The sequence below is a fragment of the Pteropus vampyrus genome, unplaced genomic scaffold (assembly GCF_000151845.1).
Source record: "Pteropus vampyrus isolate Shadow unplaced genomic scaffold, Pvam_2.0 Scaffold641, whole genome shotgun sequence".
In the NCBI taxonomy this organism is placed as follows: domain Eukaryota; kingdom Metazoa; phylum Chordata; class Mammalia; order Chiroptera; family Pteropodidae; genus Pteropus; species Pteropus vampyrus.
Genome location: NW_011889422.1, coordinates 190,611 through 215,099, shown reverse-complemented (window position 1 = coordinate 215,099; position 24,489 = coordinate 190,611). Strand labels below are relative to the sequence as shown.

The 24,489-nt window shown below is 53.5% G+C and overlaps 1 protein-coding gene across 9 annotated transcripts in view; it reads right to left on the bottom strand.

Moving 5' to 3' along the window:
* Positions 1–237: 237 nt before the first annotated feature.
* WARS (tryptophanyl-tRNA synthetase) overlaps positions 238–24,489 on the bottom strand; it is a 31,771-nt gene continuing 7,519 nt past the window's right edge. For 7 of the 9 annotated variants that reach the window (XM_011385008.2, XM_011385003.2, XM_023525891.1 and 4 more), the window contains 9 exons: positions 20,032–20,245; positions 18,912–19,020; positions 16,507–16,626; positions 15,764–15,946; positions 11,704–11,804; positions 10,792–10,904; positions 10,400–10,573; positions 2,643–2,783; positions 1,280–1,560 (listed from right to left, as the gene is read on the bottom strand). In XM_011385008.2, coding sequence (XP_011383310.1) covers positions 1,399–1,560; positions 2,643–2,783; positions 10,400–10,573; positions 10,792–10,904; positions 11,704–11,804; positions 15,764–15,946; positions 16,507–16,626; positions 18,912–19,020; positions 20,032–20,245 — 1,317 coding nt within the window. In that variant the 3' untranslated portion in view covers positions 1,280–1,398. Of the gene's footprint in view, positions 1,561–2,642; positions 2,784–9,896; positions 9,984–10,399; positions 10,574–10,791; positions 10,905–11,703; positions 11,805–15,763; positions 15,947–16,506; positions 16,627–18,911; positions 19,021–20,031; positions 20,246–24,489 lie in introns of those variants that run through there. The other 2 variants (XM_023525892.1, XM_023525893.1) reach the window with 2 other exon arrangements.

Genomic DNA, 24,489 nt, shown 5'->3' with positions numbered 1-24,489 from the left:
AGACCGCAAAGTGCCAGGCAGGCAAGGGCTCCTCCCGGCTGGCTGCTAGGAGCCCGTCTCTCAGGGCCACTGCGCTTCCAGGGCCATGTTCCATCTCACCTACGTCCCTCTACAACCCCAGTGGACTCAAGTGCCACCCACGGACGAGCTGCAGGTCTCGGCAGCAGGCGCAGCATGGCCCTGGGCCTGAAGTGGGGCCTCTGCGCCTCCTCAGACCCCAGAAACACAGCCACATGGTGGGGCCAAAGGAGTTTTATTTACGCCAACGAGCGACATGAGGGCAGAGCACTCAGGAGTGGACACTGTGCCTCCAGAAAGGACAGATGCTCAGCCCAGGGCCTTCCCTGGTGGTCCTTCCGCTTCCCTGGACTACACAGGGCACACGGTCCAGGGCTGCCATGGACACATGGCTGACGGCCCAGGGGGCTGATGTGCACTTGCTAGCCATGTCCATCTGCCTGGGGCCACGTCCACCCACCTGGGGCCATGGCCACTGCCTGGGACTATGTCCACCCGCCTGGGGCCACGGCCACGGCCACCGCCCAGGGCACTGCCCCACGGAAACTTCCACACCAGTCAAGTGTCAGACAAGAGTATCTGCAAAGGCAGCTGCCTCCTCACACGTCTGGCAGAAGCGGAGTGAAGCGGCCCCTGGTTTTCAGGACGCAGTGTCAGGGTTATTGGTGGAAACAAAACATTAGAATGTTCAGGGAAAAGAGTGTGATTTCTGGAGGAGAATCCAAGTGTGGCCTGGAATTTAAGTAAGTAAACTGGAAAGTTTCTTCCACAAAAGACTCAATTTAATAGGAGTGGCCAACTCTGGCCAATATTCAGGGTTAGAAGCAGCTTTCAAGTTGGGAGAGCTCAGTCAAGGGCACAGCACAGCTTCTGCCTAGCAATTCTTTTTGGGGGGCACGGGCTGAAATGCATCTTGTGCCCATTAAACTTTCCCACCTCGACTTCCCAAAGCACTTTTGAGTTTTATAATAATGGCGTTTGGATTCTGCATATGCACGTGGAGAGTACAGGTTCTCTGACGAACAGGTCTGAAGAGCGTGTTTGGAACCGTGGGATGCTTTCTGATGCTGTCCTGCTGTGGCCAGAACAGGCCGCCCGGGGGACACCGCGCCAAAGGCGCCATGTCCTGGGGCTGCTTTCTGGGACAGACTCCGGCGGGACTTTCCTGTCTGACCACGCTGTCAGCCAGCACCCAGTCAGCTGACAGGGTTTCGCCCACAAGACACAGAAGGGATGACGTTACAGGAAGAAAGAGGCATGGGGCTTGCAGACACCGGGCCCAGTGATTACCGCGGGACAGGGCCTGCGTGCAGCGGTGATTCGATTAGGCTGGGGTTACTGGTAAGTCATGTCTCTTCACGTGCAGACACAAGACGAGCGTCACTGGAAGTCGTAGGACAGCTTCCGGGGCGTCATGAACTCCTTCACGATCTCGTCCGTGACCTCCTTGCGCCGGGCCTGGTGCTCTGCGATCAAGGGCTGCAGCACCTCTATGAGCGCCTTCTTGAGCTCGCCGGTGAGCATGGCCCCGCTGCTGTAATCCTGCCAGACCAGAGGACGGGAAAAGGCTCCGGCACCACCCTCCTCGGCACCAGCCGCCCACCCGCTAGCGCTCGCAAGTACAACTCCCTGTCCCTTAGACTACGCTCTTCTGGAAGACTGGAACCCCGCCCTGCTGCGCAACTGACTAGCATGGTGAGAGGAAGGACAGGGGTGCTGCCCCCCACGCCGTGCGGGCCAGGCCGGGACTCGATACACCGAACAAGCTTCCTGCTCCAGCCTTAGTGGCGTCTATAAAATCTTCGCCGAAGCGTTTTCACGTTCTGATTGTAAAGTAATATGTACTCATTGAGCAAACTTAACGAGGTACCCGAAACCCAGAGCAGCGGCAAGGTGAGGCAGAAACGCCTGCAGGCCCGGCGCGCAGAAGCCGAGGGCCGCTGTTAACGTTTGGCATAATTTTAGAATTTGTCCTGGTGCATCGTATTTAAACATAGTTGTTCTTTCCGCATTTCCAATGTGATGTCCTTTAATCGCCATCAGACGCATATTATCCGGTGTCACTGACTCTCCCGCCTGCTTAATCGTGCATCCTGCAACGACCTGAGCTCCTGCTCCCTGAACCTCCTGCTGCCCTCATTCTGAGCATCTGTGTGGCGCCCTTTCTCATTCAGGATTACTTCCTTGGAAACCATTCCAAGAACTGGAAAACCCGAGGCAAAGGCTGTGACTACTCTGGGCCCTTCACGCGGGTACCGCCAAGGCCTGCGCGGGGAACCCCGGACTCCACTGGGGGAGCCTGGAAGCATCTGGCTCACGATCGTCGCACACACAGCAGCAGCACTTGTGGGGGAACTGTATGAACTCTGACGGTGCTCTAACTTACATTTCTCTGGTGACTAGTAAGACAAAGCCCTTCTGTGTGGCTACTGAACCAACAGCAGTTTGCATTCCCTCTCTCGAGCTATCTGTTCGCGAGGCTTCTTGGCACATGGGCAGAGATACCGTGTCCTACTGGGTTTTGATGCCGCCCAGCTGAGAGCCTGCTCCCGAGGCCGGGCCGGAAGGGAGTCCCGACCCCTCTTTGGCCAGAGCCCCGCGGCCCACCTTCCTGATCTGCTCACCTTCCTGATCTGCTCGAGCTTGTCGTCGTCCTCAAGGAAGAAGGTCAGGTACATGAAGGACACGTCCACATCGCAGTTGCCCCCAAACTGCCTGTGCTCCTCGACAGTGTCCCTCCCTCCGGAAAACGCGTGCTTGTTGACCTGCACCAGCAAGGGGACACAGAAAGGTCAAGGGGACACAGAAAGGGCAAGGGGACGCGGACACATCAAGGGGATGCAGAGACGTCAGCAGTGCGCCGCCCTGCAGGTAAATGAGCCCATGGAGGAGGTCCGGCCAGTGCCTGCTTTTGTCCCATCCCATCCTAAGCAGAGGGAGGGCGAGGCGCAGGGTCAGCGGGAGGGGCCCACACACTGCTCCCTCCTGCCAGGCCCGGCCTGAGTCTCGGGGAAGGTGAGGATGAGGGCAGATGGGCCCTGAAGCTCCGCTCCAGGGACAAGAAGAGTCAGGAAAGCTGAAACTGGGCAGAAGTGTCCTCGAGTGTTCTCATGGGACAAGCTTCAGAAAGAGGATGAACAGGAACATGAACGAGCCGGCTCAGGGTGCAGATGACTGTGGGGGGGGCGTGCTGTGGCCGGGGGGGGGGGGGGGGCTGTAAGTGGAGGACAGGGCAGCGCCCAACCTGGCTGCCGCCTTCTCTCTGTGGAAGAGCCCAGGAGGCACGGGCACAGGGCTGTCGAGGGAAAGCTGGACCCGCGGGAAGCGCGGAGGTGGCGGGCCTGCCGGCGGGGCCTCCTAACTGCACAGAGCCGGCGGCTGTAGGAAGACGGACTCAGTGATCTCTGCACAGCCCGGCCCGGGAGAAATCAGGGCCACAGGAGAGAGAAGGGAGGCCGCCAAGGATACACGGAGTTCCTTCAACGTTCTTCCTCCGTGTGTTTGAGAAGCCTACTATGTACGATGTCACCCTAGCTTTTAAATGCGGAACAGGGTAGGTCGAGTGGTGGCTAAGTGGAGATGTTTAGCAGTCTCCCCAGAAGGCTTCAAGGACAGAGTACTAACTGGACACTCTGGGACCGTCTGGGGAGCAGCAGGTGGACACTGGGCACAGGTGAGGTCGGGGACGCCCACCTTCTACTGGCGGGAGCTAAGAAGTGCTGCTGGGGAAGGGGAGACGCCGAGGGGTGCTGGCGGGAGTTGGGGCAGGTGGGCGAGCCGGGGCCGGAGGGAGAAAGACAAATCAAAGTTCACCCTCCTGCTCCTTAACAGAAAGAAGCAAGTCATAAAATAAAACGCATGTGTGTATGCTGCATAACGTACGGCGAATACGAGCACGCAGGAGAAGCCCGCCCCGTCCTGGATATCCTGGGTCTGCGCGCCCTCGGGCAGGTGCTGTGTGTCTCCCGGAGTCGCCGGCCGTTTGGCGGCCTGGCCCTCTCAGGTATCTGCCTGGCCGGGCCAGGGCTGGGCCTCAGGGAAGACCCTCCAGTGTGGAGGATGGAGAGCCTGGAGGACACTCTGGGGCTCCGAGGGGTGGTTTTAAACGCTATCCGAGGGCCCTGAGGCACCTCCCGGCCCTTGTGTGCGGGGAGGAAGAGGAAGTACAAGTCCTCTGCACGCTTCCCAAGATGCACGGGTCCGCCTGCCCCCTGGGCAGACCCTTCGTCCAACAGTGGCACACAGCAGACGTGCCGTGCCATCAATCGTGGCTGTTATGACCTTTACTAATAAGCCCTAATGACCTGGTATTGATGACCTTGGTATTGTTTTCTCCACTTTGTAGGTGAAGAGAATGAGGCCCGGCGTGTCCAGAACCGGCTGCATGCGGCAGCGAGTAGCAGAGCCAGGCTGACTCTTCCTGGGACACAGTAGCTAAAGCTGTCCTGGTGCTGGGCCTGACCGTTCCTCAGTGACGCTGGGGCCTGACTCACAGGAAGCCAACGGGCGACGGGTTTGGGTTAGCGGGGAGGGCGGTCCTGTGGTGGGGCCTGGAATGCCACTGCCGGGATCCAAGATGACGAAGTGACCGAGCTGCAGCAAGAGCTGCTCTGGGTAATAGGAAACAGGAAACCGTGCCACGCGGCGATGTCTCCCCGGGGGGACTAGATTCAACCACCAAGCCCCAGGAGCCAGTGAGCTTTGGCAGCTCCAATCCGACGAGATGGCCGAGTTGGCCTGCAGGAGCCCCGAGACCCAGGGCGGGGGCAGGCCACTGGTCTGCAGCTGGGGACAGCTGTGGGAGCAGCTCTGGGAGGGGGGTACTAAAGCAGCCCCGTGACCAGAAAGCGTGAGGAGGTGGTCAGCTGGCAAACTGTGTCATGAACATTTGTCCCAAACGAGGAGATTCCTACTCCCGAGGACTTCCTGTGGGAGGCTCTGACAGTGCCCACGTGACGGCCTGCGGGAGGCCCATTTTGTCCTACCTGCCAAAGGAGCTGTTTGACTATTCACTTTTGAACTAAAATCTTAAAATTTGGGCAGCACTTGTCAGTTTACATGTGACCTCACATAAGTCCCGCCTCAAGTCTATGAAAGGGTACAACTGCTCTGACTTCACAAATGATACCAGGACAGCTAAGGTCACTCACTAACAGCAGGTAAGAGGGAAGGCCAGACAATGGGGCTCCCAACTCCAGGCCAGGGGGGGGCCCACACAGCTGTGGACCCAGGTCACGGTCCTGGCCCCACCGCTCCCCGCTGTGCGAGCCCAGGGCAGCTTCCCGGCCCTGAGTCCTGCTTTCCTTACCTACGAAATGGACACAGCCTCCCAGGGTGGCTGTTAGGACTCAGCGAGGTAAGTGCATGGCAGGGGATCACACAGCCGTGCCACTGGGTCCCCACAGGGCTACTGCTGGTAATCTCGGGAGGGGGCTGGAGCAGATGCCCTCTCTGGGCTGGTGTGCAGAGTGATTCTGGAGTTGAAGATGGGCATGGAGACTGAGAACAGAGACCTGGGCTGACCCTGTCCCGCCCCACGGGCCGCTGGTGACCCTGGTGACTTCTGCAGCCTGTGTGGTTCCTGATCTCACGCTCACTGCTCACCCACCCTGTAGGTTTTTGCTGGCCCCTAAGTGAATGAAAGCCAATAATGACTTCTTTCAAACAAAACAGAACAAAATGACTTCTCTGCTGGAGGAAACAGGAGCTTTCCTACCTCCTCCCACCCGGTATTCTAGAAGCTTCAGCCAGAGTGAAAGGGAAAGAAAAAGCCGTGTTTACACCGGCCTCCAGCTGAGGGTGGGAGAGCTGGCGGTGGGCAGTTTCTGGAAGAAACTTCAATATTAAGGGTTTCCCCGTTGTCAACCAGAACCTGCTTGGGACTTTCCAGAGCGGTCAGGGGCCTGGCAGTGACGCAGATGTTTGCATTACATGCTTCAGATACAGTTTCCATCACTCCCGCTGTGATGTTCCAACCCGCAAACACACACACATGGTTCCCAGTCAAATGCCAACGGCTTTGTGGGGCGGCGTGGGGACTGCACATATGCTGTCGGTTCAGTACCGAGTAACAGAGGTGTGGCCCTGAGGAATAAGGAAGCTCCAGCTAGCTCCTACTTCACGTTTCTCTGGTGACTCGACAAATATTTACTGAGCGCCCGCTGCCTGCTGGGCCAGGCGCGGCACACCGGGGCCGGACAGGACTGTCCCACAGAAGGACATTTATCGATTCTGTGTCTCAGCAAGAGCTCTCTGGGAGAAAAGCGGCCCCTAAGCCCCACACTGGCGGTGGCTGCTCACGGGCCCTAAGCCCCACTGGGTTCCGGCAGCGGGTACTTGGTCAAGCTGGTCATCCCCCCGGGCCTTGTCCTTCGCGTCTGTAAAAGGAACACACCACTCTCTCCCAGTGAGAATTAAAAGGAGAGAGCAAGCAAAGCCTCCGGCCCAGCTCCTGGAATACAACTGGTACTCAGAAATATACTAATTTTTTTTTCTATTGTTTAAGTGTAACTTGAAAAAAAATTGCCATGACATTGCTTCCAGAACAGAGTGATGGTGAGAAAAGAAGGAAGGAAAGAAAAAGAAAAAAATCCCAAAGTTCTGGTTCAACGAAAGGACACAAATGGAACGAATTCGACCGCTGTCTGGAAACAGGGACAGGCGGCCTCGAGCTAGCAGAGGGCAGTGACCAGTCCTGGACCTCAGTGGCCCTGGGGCAGCGCGATGGCGTGTGTGTGCGTGTGTGTACCCCCGTGCGCGTGCCCGTGTGTGGGGCTCTGCCCGGGGCAGCACTCACCTTGGTCTTGATCTGCTTGGCCGTGTCCGTGAGGAAGATGGAGGAGTTGGGGTCGCTGGCGCTCATTTTGGTCTGGGCCCCCTGCAGGGCGGGGAAGAAGGTCGAGTGCAGCAGGGCTGGTTTGGGGTATCCGATCCTGGGGGCTACGTCCCTCGTCATCCTGAAGTAAGGGTCCTGTGGGGAGAGGGGTGTTTTGAGGGTGGCGGGAAGAAATGCGCCAGCTTGTAGCCCGTGGACGACACCTGGGGGCCTTCGCGGCAGACCCCAACTTCCGGCCAGTTTACAGAATCGACTCTTCACCCTGCTGCCCTCCAAAGCCGCCTTCTCACTGGAGAGCGCAAGGACCCTCCTGTGACAGCCCAGATCGATGACACCCCGCTCTGCCTCCTGACCTGGTCGATGGCACAGGGGATGAGGCACTGGACATCCGTCTTGTCTTGGAAGATCTGAGGGAAGGAGTTGCTGAAGGAGGGAGCAGCCTGGATGGCGGGAAAGCTGATCTTCCCTGAAAGTGAAGACGACACCTTCACACCCGAGACCAACTCCTGTCCCGTTAATTAACCCAGTGAGAGAGGAACAAAAAAAACAGGCTTTCTTCCCTTTGGAAAAGTAATAATTTCTGCAGAAAACTACAGAAAAGTCAAAAGAAAAAATCTAGAGCCCAATTCACGTCTCTTCCATGTTTCCTCCACTTCAGCTGTGACCGGTCTAGTTTCGCCCTCGTCTCTTCCCGGTGCAGCATTTGACCGTGAGGGTAAACACATCCCATCCCGTAAACGCACCGCCTGGCACTTCAGCATTCTGTACCCGCTGGGCATTTAGGCTGCCCCTCACTTTTTGATTTTATAAATCACGATATGTTGATACATAAAACTGTTTTCAACACTTGGGATGCTGTTGTTAACACTGCTGCTGCCATCTGCTTACACCTGCAGAAGTAGGATTTTTGGAACCAAGGGTGTGGACCTGTGATCACTGTGGACAGGCGGTGCCAGTCTACCCGGCCAGGCCCCTCGGGCCGTGGTACTGGGGTACTTGGGGACAATCAGGCCTATGCTGGAAGCAGGCGTGGGAAGCTGGAAGTCGTCCAGACCCTTCCCTACTTTCTCCTAAGCCTTAAGATGGACGCGTGAGGAGCGGGCAGGCTGGCACCCGGAAGCAGCTGCACACGGCTCAGGAAAGTGGCTGAAGGCATCACGCCAGCTCCTACGCTGAGGAAAACCACCTCTGGGTTTGCTATTTAGAGACGAATCGCAAATGTCACCACGTCAGCGACAGCTCAGGCCCAGGGCTGGTCCCCTTACCAATGCAGTCACTGTCCGTGAAGCCGAAAATGCCTTTTGCCTGGTTGAAGGTGACGTGCTTCTGAATCTTCACCACGTTCTTGTAGAAGCTGGGGCTCGCCCTGCGAAGAAAGAATCAACCGCGCCCAGTGGGTGCCTTCTGGGTGGCCTTCCGCTGAGGGCAAAGCGGCAGGTGGTGGAAACCTCGGGGTGACACCACTGGGGACGCTGGCTGGGGACAGAGGTGCCCAACAGCCCTGGCGGGCAAGGACACTCGCCGCAGGCGAAGCGGACACGCCTCTCCCTGTGGAGTGGACCCAAGGGTGCGAACTGGGGTGAAACCAGTGCAAGATGACAAGCAACCCAGGCGAGGGGGACACAGCCAGATTCCGGCGCAGCGGCTAACAGGAAGTGTTAGACCCTGCTGGGGTCAGTGGCTGGACGTGCTGTGCAGCTTCAAGTTGGGGTCCCCAGGGAGTGTTTCTGCTGAGACAGACTGTGTCCGTGTTGTGGGAAGCTATTCGCAACTGTTACCAGATGGAGTGTCAGGGCAGAAACCCCCGGGCCCAGGGAGGAGACTGGTCTCCATGCAGCCGGTCCTCCCGCATCTGGCCACCACTGTCCCCTCCACTGTGGGCAGCCATGCTGTCTGAGCAGGATGAGCCCAGCCCTGGCGATGGGGCCCTGTCTCCTGTATGGTGAGGGTTGTGGATGCGAGGTCTGGATCTGTGGCGGCCGTTCCACTGAGGGGACCGGGGACCAGCCTACGGATGAGGCAAACATAGGGAGGGCACCCCCACACCACGGCAGGACCTCAGCTCTGTGGTGTTTGAGCGCCACGTGACCCTCCATGGAAGACGGGTCCCTTCCTGGCGGCAGCATTCATGCTGTGCAGGCTGCAAGGTGAGCATGGGGGCTGCTTCTTCAAGAGGGGCAGGTGTCCCCCAGCACACTGGAGTGCCAGCGCAGGGTGATGCAGCGCCTACACAGCTGACTTCGCCACTGGCGATGAGTCACAGACCTGGCTGCGTCCCAAAAACGATGGCTGAATATCAGTTTGCTCCTGGAGAGACATCTGCAACTCACACTCCCAAGATTCAAAGAACATGTCCCAGGGTAGCTCACAAAGTGGCCAGTTACAGGGTCAAAGGCGAGGGAGACTTAGATGGTAACGTTCATTGAGCGCTCACCGTGCCAGGCACTGCTGCAGCCCCTTATACGCAGCACCTCGGTGAGTCGGCATAAACCGCTTGCAGGCACAGTGAAAGGGAAAGAAAAAGCCGTGTTTACACCGGCCTCCAGCTGAGGGTGGGAGAGCTGGCGGTGGGCAGTTTCTGGAAGAAACTTCAATATTAAGGGTTTCCCCGTTGTCAACCAGAACCTGCTTGGGACTTTCCAGAGCGGTCAGGGGCCTGGCAGTGACGCAGATGTTTGCATTACATGCTTCAGATACAGTTTCCATCACTCCCGCTGTGATGTTCCAACCCGCAAACACACACACACGGTTCCCAGTCAAATGCCAACGGCTTTGTGGGGCGGCGTGGGGACTGCACATATGCTGTCGGTTCAGTACCGAGTAACAGAGGTGTGGCCCTGAGGAATAAGGAAGCTCCAGCTAGCTCCTACTTCACGTTTCTCTGGTGACTCGACAAATATTTACTGAGCGCCCGCTGCCTGCTGGGCCAGGCGCGGCACACCGGGGCCGGACAGGACTGTCCCACAGAAGGACATTTATCGATTCTGTGTCTCAGCAAGAGCTCTCTGGGAGAAAAGCGGCCCCTAAGCCCCACACTGGCGGTGGCTGCTCACGGGCCCTAAGCCCCACTGGGTTCCGGCAGCGGGTACTTGGTCAAGCTGGTCATCCCCCCGGGCCTTGTCCTTCGCGTCTGTAAAAGGAACACACCACTCTCTCCCAGTGAGAATTAAAAGGAGAAAGCAAGCAAAGCCTCCGGCCCAGCTCCTGGGATACAACTGGTACTCAGAAATATACTAATTTTTTTTTCTATTGTTTAAGTGTAACTTGAAAAAAAATTGCCATGACATTGCTTCCAGAACAGAGTGATGGTGAGAAAAGGAAAGAAAAAGAAAAAAATCCCAAAGTTCTGGTTCAACGAAAGGACGGACACAAACGGAACGAATTCGACTGCTGTCTGGAAACAGGGACAGGCGGCCTCGAGCTAGCAGAGGGCAGTGACCAGTCCTGGACCTCAGTGGCCCTGGGGCAGCGCGATGGCGTGTGTGCGCGTGTGTGTACCCCCGTGCGCGTGCCCGTGCGTGGGGCTCTGCCCGGGGCAGCACTCACCTTGGTCTTGATCTGCTTGGCCGTGTCCGTGAGGAAGATGGAGGAGTTGGGGTCGCTGGCGCTCATTTTGGTCTGGGCCCCCTGCAGGGCGGGGAAGAAGGTCGAGTGCAGCAGGGCTGGTTTGGGGTATCCGATCCTGGGGGCTACGTCCCTCGTCATCCTGAAGTAAGGGTCCTGTGGGGAGAGGGGTGTTTTGAGGGTGGCGGGAAGAAATGCGCCAGCTTGTAGCCCGTGGACGACACCTGGGGGCCTTCGCGGCAGACCCCAAATTCCAGCCAGTTTACAGAATCGACTCTTCACCCTGCTGCCCTCCAAAGCCGCCTTCTCACTGGAGAGCGCAAGGACCCTCCTGTGACAGCCCAGACCGATGACACCCCGCTCTGCCTCCTGACCTGGTCGATGGCACAGGGGATGAGGCACTGGACATCCGTCTTGTCTTGGAAGATCTGAGGGAAGGAGTTGCTGAAGGAGGGAGCAGCCTGGATGGCGGGAAAGCTGATCTTCCCTGAAAGTGAAGACGACACCTTCACACCCGAGACCAACTCCTGTCCCGTTAATTAACCCAGTGAGAGAGGAACAAAAAAAACAGGCTTTCTTCCCTTTGGAAAAGTAATAATTTCTGCAGAAAACTACAGAAAAGTCAAAAGAAAAAATCTAGAGCCCAATTCACGTCTCTTCCATGTTTCCTCCACTTCAGCTGTGACCGGTCTAGTTTCGCCCTCGTCTCTTCCCGGTGCAGCATTTGACCGTGAGGGTAAACACATCCCATCCCGTAAACGCACCGCCTGGCACTTCAGCATTCTGTACCCGCTGGGCATTTAGGCTGCCCCTCACTTTTTGATTTTATAAATCATGATATCTTGATACATAAAACTGTTTTCAACACTTGGGATGCTGTTGTTAACACTGCTGCTGCCATCTGCTTACACCTGCAGAAGTAGGATTTTTGGAACCAAGGGTGTGGACCTGTGATCACTGTGGACAGGCGGTGCCAGTCTACCCGGCCAGGCCCCTCGGGCCGTGGTACTGGGGTACTTGGGGACAATCAGGCCTATGCTGGAAGCAGGCGTGGGAAGCTGGAAGTCGTCCAGACCCTTCCCTACTTTCTCCTAAGCCTTAAGATGGACGCGTGAGGAGCGGGCAGGCTGGCACCCGGAAGCAGCTGCACACGGCTCAGGAAAGTGGCCGAAGGCATCACGCCAGCTCCTACGCTGAGGAAAACCACCTCTGGGTTTGCTATTTAGAGACAAATCGCAAATGTCACCACGTCAGCGACAGCTCAGGCCCAGGGCTGGTCCCCTTACCAATGCAGTCACTGTCCGTGAAGCCGAAAATGCCTTTTGCCTGGTTGAAGGTGACGTGCTTCTGAATCTTCACCACGTTCTTGTAGAAGCTGGGGCTCGCCCTGCGAAGAAAGAATCAACCGCGCCCAGTGGGTGCCTTCTGGGTGGCCTTCCGCTGAGGGCAAAGCGGCAGGTGGTGGAAACCTCGGGGCGACACCACTGGGGACGCTGGCTGGGGACAGAGGTGCCCAACAGCCCTGGCGGGCAAGGACACTCGCCGCAGGCGAAGCGGACACGCCTTTCCCTGTGGAGTGGACCCAAGGGTGCGAACCGGGGTGAAACCAGTGCAAGATGACAAGCAACCCAGGCGAGGGCGACACAGCCAGATTCCGGCGCAGCGGCTAACAGGAAGTGTTAGACCCTGCTGGGCTCAGTGGCTGGACGTGCTGTGCAGCTTCAAGTTGGGGTCCCCAGGGAGTGTTTCTGCTGAGACAGACTGTGTCCGTGTTGTGGGAGGCTATTTGCAACTGTTACCAGATGGAGTGTCAGGGCAGAAACCCCCGGGCCCAGGGAGGAGACTGGTCTCCATGCAGCCGGTCCTCCCGCATCTGGCCACCACTGTCCCCTCCACTGTGGGCAGCCATGCTGTCTGAGCAGGATAAGCCCAGCCCTGGCGATGGGGCCCTGTCTCCTGTATGGTGAGGGTTGTGGATGCGAGGTCTGGATCTGTGGCGGCCGTTCCACTGAGGGGACCGGGGACCAGCCTACGGATGAGGCAAACATAGGGAGGGCACCCCCACACCACGGCAGGACCTCAGCTCTGTGGTGTTTGAGCGGCGCTTCTGAAGAAGGCCACGTGACCCTCCATGGAAGACGGGTCCCTTCCTGGCGGCAGCATTCATGCTGTGCAGGCTGCAAGGTGAGCATGGGGGCTGCTTCTTCAAGAGGGGCAGGTGTCCCCCAGCACACTGGAGTGCCAGCGCAGGGTGATGCAGCGCCTACACAGCTGACTTCGCCACTGGCGATGAGTCACAGACCTGGCTGCGTCCCAAAAACGATGGCTGAATATCAGTTTGCTCCTGGAGAGACATCTGCAACTCACACTCCCAAGATTCAAAGAACATGTCCCAGGGTAGCTCACAAAGTGGCCAGTTACAGGGTCAAAGGCGAGGGAGACTTAGATGGTAACGTTCATTGAGCGCTCACCGTGCCAGGCACTGCTGCAGCCCCTTATACGCAGCACCTCGGTGAGTCGGCATAAACCGCTTGCAGGCACTGCTTCCTGCTGAGCACCGAGGCACCCCGTCCTCTGTCCTCACAGCACTCATCACCTGGTCTATTACCTCTAACCGCCCGGCTCTCCCCGCTGGAAGCTAACGGGACAGCGGCCGGGTAACTGTCTTGCTGGCATCTATCCCAGCAGCAGCCTGGCCCGTAGGAGATGCCCGATAAACATCTGCTGAACAAATGGGCTGGGCCGGTAGGCGGAGAAAAGTTAGCGAACTCACTGCCCAAGTCACACATGGTAAGTGGCGTCAGGACGTGAGCCCCGGCCGGGGACTCTGGGCCCCTCCACTAAACCGCCTCTCACTAGAACCAAACCCCCACTTTGCAGGAAAACGGAGGCTCAGAGAACGTGAGGAACCAAACGACCAGGGGCAGAGCGGGGTCTGGAACGCCAGCTCTGTCTGCCCATCCTGTCTCTCCAGGACGCCTGGCAGGAAGGCCCCTCGAGGTCCAGAAGCAGCGCCAGAAACCTGGTCGGGACGGGGCAACGGGAAGCCGAGGCCCTGCCGCCAGCTTCTTCCCCTGGCTACTTCCCTTCCCAAAGAGAGATGGCACCTGGCTTGTATTTCCAGCTCCCAAAGACCGGGAGGGAGCTTTGCTAAGTCAAAGATGTAGAGTTTGAGTCACATTTCAAATAAGCAAACAAATAAAAAAGTAAAGTACTCATTTAGAAGAAACTCTTAAAGGTGACAGGACATTTGCAAACGGGATTTAAGTTTTAAAAGTCTCTCCTGACCTGCCTTCCTCAAAAGAGATGATAAAGCTCTGGTTTACACATCGCCTGAGTTTTCATCTTTACTCCATGTTTGTAAGGAAGTTCGTTCTTAGCGAGTAAGGATGGGGGATAGGAAGTCAGTTACCATGGAGACAGATTGGGACCCGTGCCACGGACCCTGTGTTCTCTCAGTGTGCTGAAAGCAGGCTGTCCACGTGGTGGTCTCTGCACGGCTACTCCCCCTACGGTGTGCTCCCTGCTCAGTCATCGTCACGGCCCTAATTTATTAGAGGCATTTGCTTCTGCCCCACCACCATCATGTTCAGTGAGGCAGGGCTTTGTTTTGCCCACGCTGTGCTCTCAGAGCCTAGGGGAGAACCTACCACAGAGGGCATGCTGTGACTTTACTGACCTCCTGGGAGAGGGCCACCCCCCTCACCCAGGACGTGGCTGAGGTGGAGCCTGGGCGCTGGGAACCAGAGAGGCATCTAAACCTGGCTGTGGGAGGACCGTACCCAGGAAAGGGGGGCTTCATTCTGTGTGGGAATCTGCTGAGCTGGGAGGGGCGAGGTCACGGGGCAGAGGGCATTCCGGGCACAGAAAAGCATGGACAAGAGTGGAAAGTGGAACTACATATTGTCCTGTCTGGATGGAAGTGGCGAGAGAAGCAGGGCCCAAATCATAACGGGGCTGGAATGTTAAGTGCAAAGTGAGAGCTTTATCCTGATGATGATGGATAATAATATCCATAATAATAGTGGATAATAAGGTGTGAGGGGGGAACGAGCAGAGATCTGTGCTTTACAGAGAGGGCTGGCTGGCGGTGGGCGGGAAGGGGCTGCCCAAACGGATGCCAGTGACTGGGCACCACCAGCGCTGCCTGGCCCTCAAAGGAGCAGCAGAACCCATGATGTGCCTGTAGGTTCAAGCAGTTGAATTGGGTCCTTTTAAGGAATGAAGAGAGAGAAATAAAGTGCCCTGAAAATTATAACGATGGTGACATCCAAGGTCTCATCTAATCCTATTTTATGGACAGACCTGTTGACTCATGGCTACTAAACAGAGGTGCCAGAACTCGAACCCAGGTCTACCTTCCAAGATCATGTTTCTCCAAGAACACCAGGATGCCTCTATGCCCACAAGAAAAGTGATTAAAAAAAAAATCTGAATGGAAGCAACTTGAATGCCCATCAACAGACGGTTGGATAAAGAAGTTATGGTTCATATATACAATGGACTATTACTCAGCCATAAAAATGAAATCCTACCATTTGCAATGACATGGATGGACCCAGAGGGTGTTATGCTGAGTGAAATAAGTCAGACTTAGAGAAAAACAAATACCACGTGATTTCACTTATATATAGAATATAAGGAACGAAAGAAACAAATGAAATGAAAAGAGACACAGATACAGAAGACAATCTGGTGACAGCCAGAAGGGAGGGGGGTTGGGAGGCTGGGAGAAAGAAGTGAAGGGTTGAAGAGGTACAAATTAGTAGTTAAAAAAGTCACAGGGACATAGAGCACCGCATAGGGAATATAGTCAATAGTATTGTAATGGCTGTGTGTACAGCCGGAGGGGAGACAGACTAACTGGGGGGATTGTTTCATAAATCCTATAAATGTCTAACTAATGTACTGCATACTTGAAACTAATTTTAAAAAATCTAATATTTTTCTAACATATTCTCGGTATTCATTTGGGATGAAGTTCAAGACCTCAGAAGTTTTAATTCAAGAATTTTCGGAATGAAATATTTTGGCCTATGAAATAGCTGCTTAAAAAACCCAGATTGGGAGGGAATTGTGTAATCAGTGAGTCTTTTCTCTGCGAGGAAAGAGAAAGATACGCCGGTCTGGGCAAACTGACTGTTCTTGGAGAGACACTGCAGTGCAGAGGCACTGCTCTGTCATAAGCTGAGGATGGAGATCGTCATTGGTAAACAAGTCCAGTAAACCAGATCATGACACTCAATAACGAAAAACATTCACCAGACCCGTCAGATTCAGCTGTGGTCAGAGGACGTGACGTCCGTGGCTGCTTATCTAAAAGGCAGACAAGTGTTTTCTCCTCACCCCATGTACTCGAGGTCAGAGAAGATAAAGGTCTTGTTGATGTCAAAGCCACAGGCGATGATGTCCTTGGCGTTCTCCACGGCGTAGCCATAGGCCTGGTCCAGGGTCAGGTCCTTCCACAGGTACTTCTCGTCATCCGTCATCTGGATGACCAAGGGCACGTTAAACACATCCTGCAGCCACCTAAGCGACACAGGGGAGAAGGATGACATCTCATTCTTCCTGCAGAAAACCTCCAATTTGTATCTGAAAACACAGTTCCTACTAACAATGTGTCAAAACCTCCTTGTCTACAAAATGTCGTGATCTTATCAGGCCGCGAACTTGATTACTGACGAGAGCTACCACTGTGAATTAGCCTAGAGCACCCTGCGTGTCAGCTCTAGGTTGGCTGTTTTACATACTTCGTCTGCAGCCTTCAATGCTTTCCCCTGGCAGGTAGTATAGTCTCATCTTGCAGATGTGGAAACTAAGGTTTGGAGAAGTAACTGTCCGGCGGTCACAGGGGCGGGAAAAAGAAGATGTGAAATAGGCCTGGCTGACCTCTCCATCACCCATGCTCCTCTAAAGTGACACCAGGAACAAACCAAGTGAACAGAGGCCACAAAGGTGCCGATTCCCTGATACTTTGGTTGTTCAGCAGATGTGAGCTAGTCCTGTCTGGTCAGTTCTAGGCTTGGTTTACAACGAACATTTCCGACTCGCTAATAACAGTGAGAGAAGTCGTACGATGCCATACTTACTTTGTGAAAATAAACGGGATGAGGTGACCCAAATGCATGGCTTCGGAAGAGGGGCCCCTGCCCGTGTACAGGTAAAATGGCTTCTTGTTTTCGTAGGCATCAAGAACTTGGTTCATATCTCTAAAGGAAAAAGGAGAAGAGGAAATAGTGTGATTTTTCTGAAGGAAGAAACAAGGCACTAATGCTCATTTGGAAATGCTGGGACGACATGGATGATAACTGGTTGTCATCCTTGGTGCGTACGTTATAAAATGACAGGGCACGTTGCCTGAAACGGTTCTCCCTGTGATTGTTTTCAAGACGTGAGGCTTGGAGTGACGTGTTTAAAGGTGGATATGGCTGGGTAGCCACTGGAACTTTTGGAATCAACATTGATACACCATCTGCTTTACACTGTCCTGGGGGTGACACCAGGCCGACACTGTACAATCCTTGTACAGGATCACCCAGCCCTGAGACGGGGCAGCCAGGCTGAGGAAACAGCAGGGTTCCACACAGTCCTGGCTTAGAGAGGGGAGTATGAAATGCACCCCGGGGGTTTAGAGGTCAAGCCCCAGCTGAAGAGCTGATATGGGCTCCCTGACCAGACAGGACCAGATGAAGACATCTGGGAATCATTCTGGAATCATCTGCCCTCCCCCAGGCCTGGGGTCCACAGACAGTGCACAGAGGAACCTTCCTGGCTGTGCATCAGACCTGGCCGCTGTCTCTGCACCGCACCTGCCTGGGCCCTTACCAGAGATTCTGATGCACGGGGTCTGGGGTGATGTCTGGAAATCTGTATTTTTAAAAAGCTTCCCCAGTGACTGTGACATGTGGCAGGGTGTGAAACCACCACTGCGGGGTGTGACTGCTCCTTGTTTCTGGGCGAAGTGTCCCAAAATAAAGAGAAACAGCCACCTTTCCGGAGGTCTGGGTAGGAGAATCCCCTCAACGGGACTCTTCAAGCACCCTCCCCTTCTGCCCAAATCAGGGTTACCTGTGCTCACCTCTGCGCTGACAGGGACCTGGGCATCCTGTTTCTTAGTTGCTTAGTTTTGATTCCCCCCCCGTAATAAAAACTTAATCTTGGAGGAAAAGGAGTCTGTCTTCGGCTTTCACAACTAACCATATTGAACTTGTATGAGCTTATAGATGACGAAACAGCGCAGCTGCCCCCACTCCCCCAGCCGCTCTCAGTGTCTTTGTAGGAAGCCTGTGCAGGCCTGGGGGCGGGGCACTCAGGGGGGCGGGGACTGGACTGGGACTTAACCAGCCCCCCTTCCTCCACCCCCATCCTGGTCTGAGCTCAGCCCTGTGAGGATTGGCTTCCGGCGTGTGAGGGAGCCCAGCTCGGTCTCCCTCACTGTTTGCCGCTGGACAGTGTGTGCTGTATCTCATCTAATCCCCCACGGAGAACCTTGAAAACATGCGCAGGGAAAGAAGCCAGGCATACATGTATGATTCTATTTATATAAAATGTGCAGAAGCAGCAAATTCATAGACAGAGAAAGCAGATCAGTGGTTGCCAGCAGTGGTGGAGGAGAGGGAGGAATGGGGGGAGACTGCTAATGGATAGGGGTTCTTCTTGGGGTGATGAAAATGTTCAGAAATTTGTGGTGAGGTTTGTACAACCTTGTGAATATACTAAAAACCACTGAATTGTATACTTGAAAAACGTGAATTAAATCTCATTAAGGAAAAAAGCTTCGCTTATGCTCTGCCCAGAAAGAGGGCTGAGCAAGGCCTGGCATTCTCTGCACACAGAATCTGCAGTGCTTGGGCAGACCGCCGACTTGTGACCCGCATGTGCTCTCCCGTAACTGTGGGGCGGGAGCAGAACAGAACCAGCCCACCTCGGACCATAAACCCCTCGGACCATAAAGCCTCCACAGTGGGCCAGCTCCAGCCCGAGGTGACCTGAGGGCGGGAGGGGCAGAGACCCTTTTGGAATCTGTTTTCTGATGTTATCTGCATGGTGTTTATGGTCTAGGGCGGAGCTATTCTGCTCCATGTACTCTGTCAGTTTCTCTTGATATTATTTGTGAGCAAGCCAGTACAATAGCAGGAAGAGGGTACGTAACCTCAGGGAGCCCTCTGCTTATCGCGTGGGAAACGCTGAACTTGGACGTGGGGGCCCCTTTGTTTCTGCGCTATTTTATAATTTACAGCATGTACTCTGGCATGACTCTCATCTGCTATGAACGTAACCTTTGCCTTACGAAGTGGGCAGTTTACAGAGGAAGAAACCAAGGGCCGGAGGGTGCAGGGACAGGCGTGATCCCACAGCCAGTGACAGCCGGGGCAGAGGTGGATGCTGACTTCTGGTAACTGGCTCTGCTTCCCCCCAGCGCCAGGAAGAGCCCCCTAGTATTTTCGTGAGTTAAAAGAGGGGGATGAGTGGCCCTGGGCGGGGAGCCCCTGACCTGTGTGAGAAGAAGACCCCTCTGCGCAGAAAGCGGTGAGGCCTCTGGCCCGTGGCTCTCTCTATCCGGTTTATCAGCTCCTTGTCAATTTTGCTGCTTCCGAACCGGACTGGAAAACAATTGGAAGAAAGAGGAGATGACTGTCTTAGGTGGTGGGAGGTCTAGGGATCGAGTGTCACCGACACAAGGGGGAACAACTAGTGATCCCGGTGCCACCTTAATGTACCGACCCCCTTCGGGTCACCTGCTCAGGTCTTTTCCCCGAACGCAAAGTCGGTGTCTTTTGTATTAACAAGGCACCAACAAAACAAAAAACAAATTATGGAGTAAAAGCCTGTTTTGTCTGGGATTGGATTGTGATGGGAAACGTCCAGGAGGCAGTCTAGCTAGCATCCTTCACACACACACACTCACACACATTCGCACACACACTCACACTCACACAGGTGCTTACTGCTTAAGGTATAACTTATACACACCGACAACTACACTTTTTAATGTCCTTTAAGTGTTGAACTGGATTAACACCTGTCCTCAAGCGAGTTTTCCCTCGCTGACAGTCTATACTTAAGTCATGGAAAATGGCTGTGACTCAGATAAGAACATTTCAGTTCCGTTTCTTCTTTGGTGATTAGCGATGACCTGAGAGTAAGGGCTTCCTCGAGCAGGAAGCTCCTCGAGGAAGGGCTTGGCAATGATGTGCCCCCTGTGAGCGGTCACCCTCCTTAAGCTGACTCCCAGCTGTTTAGCTCCACAATCAGTTTCACTAGAGGAGAAACGTAGTCTACGACTGACTTGTCACCACTAAGTATGAGAGTTTAAGTGACCACAAAGATGCCCATTTGAACAGACCTTTCCCAAGTTCGGAACTGCACAAAAAAGAGGAGAGTTCGACTAAGCCGTCTACTATCGGTCATTATTTTGCAGTAAGGTTTATGTTGCTACTTTACTTAAAAATCATCTTTTAGAAATGTAATGCGCCACCAAAAGATTTTAGGATCTACTTTCCTCTTGGCATTGAAGCTTGACTGGATTTACAATGACTTTGATATCAAAAAATATCAAAGGAGTCACCTCCATGGACTCACTTCTAAAAGTCTGGGCTTCCCCCAGGACGTACCAATGAGCTTGTCATAGTCAATGCCTTTTGCACTGCTTGTCTGTACCGTCCATGGGTCCACGAAGTCCTCTCCGGCTTCTGTGGCATCTGGACCACCATCGCCCCTCGGTGCTGGGTTCCCTGGAGGGCAGTCGGCCTTGTAATCCTCCCCCACGGCAGCTTTGTAGCTCATTTTTAATGACAACAGCATCTGTACTGCAGAATCGATTTCGTCCTGAACGCAGGAAACAGGGTGAAGGGTGAACATATTAACATGGCTGCCATGTGCTGAATGTTACTGCTGCTGCGCGGCAGGCCTTATGGTAAATACTTTCACACACGTTGGTTATTCTCAATCGCAAACCTACCAGGCAGGCATCACCGTCCTGTCCTTTTCCAGTTGAAGAATCTTGTGACTCAGGGAGGTGAAGGAGCTTGCCCATGGGCACACCAGAAGTCATGGGCCTGAATGTATTTTAGTTTTATCTGTTGTTCTAATGCTATGGCTTACTACCGAACACTATGGGATAAATACAGTGACACAAAATAAACACTGTTGTTTATGACACAGTGACTAAGCGAGAGTTCTCAAACAGCACTGGCGCCAGAGACCACGCGTGACAAGCTCCCTACTCGACCACACTGAGCCTGCACTGAACTTGCTGCTGCGTTCCACACAGGTTGAGATGGATACTCACGTAAACGCAGACAACCACGCCACCGAGGAGAGTAACCAACTCAAACAGACATCATGAAAACAGATAAAGGCAAGGAAAAACTATGGGCTTTCACGTCAGAAATGGAGGAGGGATTCAGGGCAAACAGCTGCACTCCTGCATTTAGGAGTCTTACCAAACTGCCCGAAGTGTTTGCATATTTATTGTTTTAAAGTAAGCATAAGAAACACTAATGTAAACCGTATCCTCGGGAACTCCTGTAATCTATCAAAGACCTCCTCTTCCGGGAGCCCACATGAGGCACCCCGGAAGCCTGGCATTTAAAAGAGGCCAAATTAAGCAGATTAGTCACGCTGTGCTCTGAAGCTCTACTCCCTCCGGTAATTGGCCTGGCTGGACCAGATCACAAACAAAGAACATCCACAGTCCAGTGTGCTCGCCAAGCGAAATACAAACATGTCCATTTAGAATTTTTACACAACGTGCTATAAACTGGGCTTTCCGGTAGATGCCACACCAACACCGCTCCACCAGGTATGGTACCTGGGCCACATAGGACTGTTCTTGCAAGGTGATTCTGCAGACACAGATTTGTGTTTCAAACTTTGAAGCGATCTGGGATTCATTTAAACACGTCAGAGTTGTGTAACCGGTAACCCCATGAATACACCTCACACAAGATAGGATGTCTGTCCAGCTACGTAGCTACGTAGGGATGTCTTACTCACCACACTTCTGCATCGCCTAGGCTCAGTGCTTGCAACAAAACAAACGTTCAGCAAGCACGATCTATCCAATCACCTGAGGGAAGAATTACCCTGCTCTGAAGCACAGCGCAGTCAAGACGCTTTGATCACTGCCTGCGATGATGCTTCCTGATCAAAATCATCTAACTGTGGCTGCAGTGAGGTGGCTCTGCACAAGTCGAACATTTAACCAGTGGCCCTGCTCGAAGACGGTCTGGAGTCTTGAAGCAGACAAGCAGGCTCACGCTGTCTAGTCTGTGTACTCAGTGCAACGTGGACCAGAACGCTAAAAACAGAATTGAAAACCTGATGCTCTGAGAAAAGCCAGACATAAAAGACTAAAATCCATGATTATATATTATATGAAGAGGTCAGGCTGGAGGCCTCCCTTGGGAGGGTAGAGGCCGTGACTGAAGGGGCCTGAGGGTGGCTTCCAGGTGCTGCCATGCTCTTCCTCCGTTTGGGTGCTGGTTACACAGGTGTGGATCTTTTTGTGACAATTCAGGGAGCTGTCTGCTGATGCTCCGTATTATGAATATGAATAAAATATATTCATTTTCTGAATGAATATTTCAATTTAAAAAGTTTACTTAAACGAAAAGGAGAAGGCTCTGCTTTTTCTCTTAACCCCATGACCCAGTCACTTCTTGAGTCCTGCTCGAGCTGTACACACCGTCAGCCACTGTTTCCTGTCAGAGAGCCCAGATTCTGACCGGTTCCCCAGGAGACTCCCTGCATCCGTGGGCAATTGTTTCTTGTAGCAGTGGGTCTCATTCCCGCAGCACACGGAGCAGAGGCGAACGCGGAGGACCATGGCCCAGAGAGGACGCGGAGATGCCGGGTGAAAGCCCAAGGCGCCCTCACTGACTGGTGTTTCAAAGTGGCTCAACTATCTCGTTTAAAGTGAATTTCTAAAACACCAGGTGCTTCTATTATAATACATTCCAGGGTGAGATAACTCTGAATGTCATCGTTTCACTCTGGTCTCATTGTCCAACCTCTGATCTCTCTTGTCGAGTGCCAGCTGACGAAGCATTCGTCAAAGACCACGCTTGGAAGTTACTCTAAATCCTGTTAAGTATTGCTTGTTTGCTAAAATAATGAACATGACCTGAGTCACTAAGAATTACTAGTAAAAATATTTACTAAATGTTATTCAAATTTAATGTTAAATGGACAAAACTATCATTGTTGAATTCCCAGAATGGGTTTATAGAGTAAATAATCTACACCTGGGTCCTTATTTTAGAGTTTTAGGTTCTTTTAAAACAACATCTCACCCACCAGGCCCTAGCCGGTGTGTAAACCTCTTTCTGTGAATAATCAACTCTCCTTTTTGGCATGGCTTTCTTTCAGGACTCTTTTTTTTTTTTTTTTAATGTAATGGTTTATTTGGGGTCCAAAGAGTCGAAATAAACTACTAGGGTGAGTGTGAGGACCTAGGAAGAGATTTTTGAAAAGAAGACAACAGGGGTTGGAGGTGATGGCTGAGGAGGTCACGGAGATGGAGCTGCCAGGCGACCCCGGGGCGGAGGCATCCCAGAACGAAAGGGAGTGCGTGTGTGCCAGCTGATGACGCAGACTGCGTGGATTGCACTTCTGAGACCCACTGCAACGACGGCAAAGGGACCTTCGAATAAGGGGGAATCCTGCGAGGACAAAGGGGACAGGAAGAGGACGCCAGCAACAAGATTTCAGGAGCTGGAAAGCTGAGGGGTGACTGGTAACAGACTGAGCACGTGGGAACAAATGCTCGGGTGTCGTGGAAGTACTGGGCAGCGACTTGACCTACGCTGCTGTGGAATCCCTAGTAGGTTTGGGCATTAGCAGCTCCAGGTACTTAGAGAAGTGAGGGGGAAAGTGGGTTATAAAAGCAGAACACTGGTTGAAAGTTTAAAGAGCAGTTATTCAGCTCTGTACTCCAGGCTCCCCGCCCAGCTGAGTGAGCGCCACCCCGTCCCCCATCCAGAGGTTTAGTGTCTCTAGAGAAGAAGAGTTGAAAGTGTCCAGCCCGGGGGCACTCTGCACAGGGGGATAGTGCACTGAGAACACAAAGCTTCCGTGAAGGGTCACACAGCCCAGCAAGTCTGCCCCATTCAACTGCACGACGCTGGCAGCCAGACCTGTACCCTCCTCTGGGCACCACACTGGAGAAGCCCCCTCTGGGACTTTACTAACCTTGAGGAAGAGATCTAAAGACCCCGACACTGCAGATTTCCCAGCAAAATGGTGCAGTCTGGCCATTGTCCAGGGAAGGGAAACCAACACTGATAAGCTCCTCCCACACACGCAGAGCTCCCAACTAGCTTTCTGTGCTGCCCTCTAAAACATGAGTGGGCAGCCAAGTGCCACCGAACACCTGAAGATTGCCTCTACTACGAAAGGCAGAAGGAAAAAAGTTAACTTGGACGAAATCCAGTTTATAAAAGGGGCAAAGAACATCAGGAAAACGATCAAGCTCTCAGAGATAAAAGGATGCTGTACCTACAAAATAAGAACCGGGTGATATGAAGAAAGGAAGTCAGAGATCAAATGAACTCTCGGAAATTAAAAACGATAGGATAACTGATAACCATAGCAGAGGTAGAAGTCAAGGAAATATACTTGAAAGAACCAGAAGAAAAATAAATAACGAAAAAATGAAACAATAAGATCAGAGGACCAGTCTGTCAATTTAAAAAATCTGTAAACAGGGAACACAGAAGAGATGAAAGAAATAATATAATTTCTGAGAATTAAAGGTCGTGGATTTCTAGTTTGAAAGGAGCACTGAGCACTCATCCCAAGAAATTTCAAAACACCGGAACAGAGAGAAGACCCTGCGGACGTCCAGAGGGGAACACAAAGGCAGGGCGGGATCCGGCTCGTCACAGCGAGCCTGGGAGCAAGGGCTGCAGAACGCTGGGGGCAGGTCACCTCCGCTTTGGGATTCCATATCTAGCCCAGTTGCCAAATATCAGGGAAAATAAAGATAACCTTCAGACCTCGCAAAATCCTCCCAAATTATCTCCTTGGCAATGATTTTTTCAGAGACCACTGAAGGGTGTGGTCTGCTA